At 35.9% G+C, this 4,427-nt stretch overlaps 1 protein-coding gene across 1 annotated transcript; it reads left to right on the top strand.

Annotated features, from left to right (window-relative positions):
• Positions 1-775: 775 nt before the first annotated feature.
• Positions 776-4,224, top strand: LOC145054815 (calcium-dependent protein kinase 13). Its single transcript, XM_079003074.1, has 7 exons — positions 776-1,555; positions 2,413-2,556; positions 2,723-2,875; positions 3,001-3,116; positions 3,285-3,452; positions 3,530-3,760; positions 3,856-4,224. The coding sequence occupies exons 1-7, from the start codon at positions 919-921 to the stop codon at positions 4,003-4,005; spliced, it is 1,599 nt and encodes a 532-aa protein (XP_078859200.1). The 5' UTR covers positions 776-918; the 3' UTR covers positions 4,006-4,224.
• Positions 4,225-4,427: the final 203 nt, after the last annotated feature.

Here is a 4,427-nt window from a genome sequence, read left to right as displayed (position 1 = left end):
GAATATCAGATAAGTTTATATTTTGTCTAAAAAGTAAAACTACTTGGTTACATAAAGTAAAAGGAAATATTAAAACATCGTTCTATAATAAAGAAAGTATTTAACCCTTTTCCAAACACTCTAAAAATAATATTATGGAAAATGACAACTCTGCCTTTGAACTTGATTATTCGAACGTTAAAAGAGACAACGCATGGCATCTTTCATCCCGAACTCTCCTTCTCTCTCACATATGCACCACTTTTCCTTCTCTTCCCTTGGCATCTTTTGTTGAATGTTAAAAGGGTTAAAAAAAAGGTATTCAATAATCAATATCATTTTAAATTATTCCGTAAGCAATTTTTAAGTACATATAAAAAGTTGACACCTTATACTAAAAACGTTCCTTTTACGGAATTGATAATCATTTATATAATTCTTTTTTTAATATGATTACGTATTAAATACACCATATCATTTTTGTTTTTGTGTTTAGCATTATTTATTTATTTATTTATTTTTGTAATCAATTTTATTTAGCAAAACTTTTTTTTTTTTTTTTTTGAAGTTTTGGTAGAAATTTTGTTTACCGATGGCCCCATCCTTCTTCATATGCTCCGTCCGGTTCCGACCCTTCCTTTCCAGTTCTAGCCGACGAAGCACACCCCCACTCTCTTTCTCTCTCTTCGACTGAAGCGCTCTCTCTCTCTCTCACACACTCACATACTACACTCTGCTATTCTCCCAGCTGCTTCAACTTTCTCTCTCTACCGAGTGTTCTATCTACAGGCTACACTTCCATTACTGTAGGAATATAGGAATATGGCTTTTCGATTTTGACTGGTATTATGATGTGAAACCCTAGCTTTGGCAAGCTACGGTTAGGGTTTGCATATTTGAAGTTCTAGCTCGATTTTGTTTAAGAATCTCTGGATTTAGATGGGGAATTGTTGCAGATCTCCAGCGGCTGTTGCCAGGGAAGATGTGAAGTCTTCAAACTACTCTGGTCATGACCATAACAACAGGAAGGACAAGGCTCACGCCGGGAACGGTAAGAAGGCGTCGATCGCTGTCCTCACTGATGTGTCGAAGGAAAATATTGAAGAGAAGTATATGTTGGATAGGGAACTTGGACGCGGAGAATTTGGAGTGACTTACTTGTGTATAGATCGAAGCTCGAGGGAATTGTTGGCCTGTAAGTCGATTTCGAAGCGGAAGCTACGGACGGCTGTAGATGTTGATGATGTGAGGAGAGAAGTGGCGATCATGAAACATTTGCCGGAGAACTCGAGTATTGTGACATTGAGAGAAGCTTGTGAGGACGAGAATGCGGTGCATTTGGTGATGGAGCTGTGTGAGGGAGGCGAGCTCTTTGATCGGATTGTTGCGCGTGGACATTACACGGAGCGTGCAGCTGCGGCAGTGACTAGGACGATTGTGGAGGTTGTGCAGCTGTGTCATAAGCATGGAGTCATTCATAGAGACTTGAAACCAGAAAATTTCTTGTTTGCAAACAAGAAGGAGAATTCGCCTCTCAAAGCTATTGATTTTGGCCTGTCTATCTTCTTCAAGCCAGGTGAATGATTTTCAGAAATGCCTGAACTAATATAACTTCTCGCAGCGAAATGTGAAGACCAATACATTGTATAATTGGTTTTTTATGGATTTAGAACACGATTAATCTTTTTCCACTTAGGAATGTTAATATAAACTCTCTCATAAATCAAGTTGTGGAAACTCAGCCAAACATGGTATTGTTTGGTTAATATGCTCCTCTATTTAAATCATGAATGCACAAGATAAAAAGAACAATAACAAAAACTTCTATCAGAAACTAATCTAGATATACTGAAAATGATATTATATTTATCTTTTGGCCTAATTTTAACAATTTAGAGCTTTCTGCACCTTTTCCATTCTGATTTTGGGCATTTATTTTTTCTGTTTGCAACGTGAAATAACTCATCAAGGTCTCCTTCACTTACCTCACCATTTCCCATAAACGACTTTTCAAAATTCAAAATAATCTCTTCACTGACCTATTAGCACATAATATTTGGCTATGTATGTTCCTCATCATTGATGTATCTGATGTGACTTATATCCCTAGCATTCCTCTATTATATCTTCACATGCCTTACATTTAGCTTTTCTTAGAGCCTTTTTAGCTTCACTTTTGGCTAGTTTATTACTTCTAGATGTTCTTTACTCAACACTTTGGAAATGCGTAATCTCAATCATTTTATGTTAGGTTATGGAGAAGCCTTATATGATTCCTTTAGACATTTCATAAGAAAAAACTGATGGTCATTACTATTAGCCCTTAGGAAATACGAGTGAAAATGACATTTGGTGCTCCTTGAAAGAGTTTAGTATTTAGTACAAAAGTCAAAAACCACCTCGATCCAACTGTAATTCATCATTTATATACAGGTGAGAGGTTTTCTGAAATTGTTGGAAGCCCTTATTACATGGCTCCTGAGGTGCTTAAGCGTAACTATGGACCAGAGATTGATATATGGAGTGCAGGTGTCATTCTTTACATATTACTATGTGGTGTACCTCCATTTTGGGCAGGTAATTTCTTTTTCCCTATAGTAGTAGCATTGCAACTTTTAAAAGACACGAATGCCCTTCTCAATTCTCATCCTCATCATAAAGAAACTGTAAATCTGTTACATTGCTATCAATCTTTTTATCATTCAAGTTAATTTTATTTTTTTATTTTTTTGTGTTAATGTAGAGTCAGAACAGGGGGTTGCACAGGCGATTCTTCGTGGGGTAATAGATTTCAAACGTGAACCATGGCCAAGTGTTTCTGAAGGTGCCAAGAGTCTTGTAAAGCAAATGTTAGAGCCTGATCCAAAATTACGACTTACAGCTAAACAAGTGCTTGGTATGCTTCTTCTTATATAATTGTGTGTGTGTGTGTGTGTTCTTTTAAATTAACACCAAGTTAAATTAAAAAAAGTAAAAGAAATTAAACATTGCATGGTTAATATTGCTTTGTGTTATTGATAGAACATCCTTGGTTGACAAATGCTAAAAAGGCTCCAAATGTTCCCCTTGGTGATGTTGTCAAGGCAAGACTAAAGCAGTTCTCATTAATGAATCGCTTCAAGAGAAAGGCTCTTCGTGTTAGTTTCCTATTTTCTCCTTCTCTCTCTCTCTTTTTTTCCTTGATGCAAGAAATAACAACGTACTTTCATTATTATCCTACTTTCATATCTTCAAATATGAAGCAATTTTCATTACTATAATAATTGGATACAAAATTTTCAAAATACCATGTTCATGTGTTGTAGGTTATAGCTGATTTCTTATCGAATGAAGAAGTGGAAGACATCAAAGAAATGTTCAAAAAAATCGACACGGATGACGATGGTATCGTTACAATCCAAGAACTAAAAACCGGACTACAAAAATACAACACACAACTCGCAGAGTCTGAAGTCCAGCTTCTTATCGAAGCTGTAAGTCTTTGATGCCCTAAAAGATTCCAACTCCGAGATGCTTGTTTCAATTCATAAATTGTTTATTATTTTTACAGGTAGACACAAACGGAAAAGGGACATTGGATTACGGTGAATTTGTTGCCATTTCACTCCACCTCAAAAAAATGGCAAACGATGAGCATCTACACAAGGCCTTTTCTTATTTTGATAAAGATGGAAACGGTTTCATAGAGCCTCAAGAGCTTCACGATGCTTTGATGGAAGACGGTGATGCCGATGGTGCAAATGTTGCAAATGATATCTTCCAAGAAGTCGACACAGATAAGGTACAGTCCAGTGCCAGCCAAACACAGTACAATCTGTTCTGTTCTGTTATTGATGTGCTGACATTTTAATTTAATTTAATTAATGATATATGTAGGATGGGAAAATTAGTTATGAGGAATTTGCTGCGATGATGAAAACGGGAACCGATTGGAGAAAGGCTTCGCGACATTACTCAAGAGGGAGATTTAACAGTTTGAGTGTCAAGTTGATGAAAGATGGTTCTATTAACTTGGGGAATGAATAATGAGCAAAGCAAAACATTTGGGTTGATGATTTTATATTGTAATTATGGGTTTGTGTTTGGTTAGATGTGCTCCATTGTTGCCAATTACAAGGATGTTTGGGTAGGGTGTGTATGATTCTGGCTCGTGTTTTCGGGACTTTTGCTATAAAAGATTTGTTAGGCTTTACAACATTTTGTTAAGGATTAATTGGTAGGTGCTTTTTATGCCTTTTTTCACAATCGGGTTTTGCATTCATGTTTGTTTATAATTAGAAACATAAATACAGCTCAAAACTTCATACAATTTCTTGTATGGGATGATTATTAAATAACTAGAAATTGAAAACTTGTAAAACACGGATAACTGATTTTATTGTTGATGACAGTTATATTAGGTATGGCAAATCCGGTAGCCATTCTGTGTTTTTGTTTAACATGAACTC

Source organism: Lactuca serriola, chromosome 5 (assembly GCF_051521515.1).
Source record: "Lactuca serriola cultivar US96UC23 chromosome 5, Lser_US96UC23_V15, whole genome shotgun sequence".
Classification (NCBI taxonomy): Eukaryota; Viridiplantae; Streptophyta; class Magnoliopsida; order Asterales; family Asteraceae; genus Lactuca; species Lactuca serriola.
Note: the sequence above shows the minus strand (reverse complement) of the source record. Positions and strands in the feature narration are given on the sequence as shown.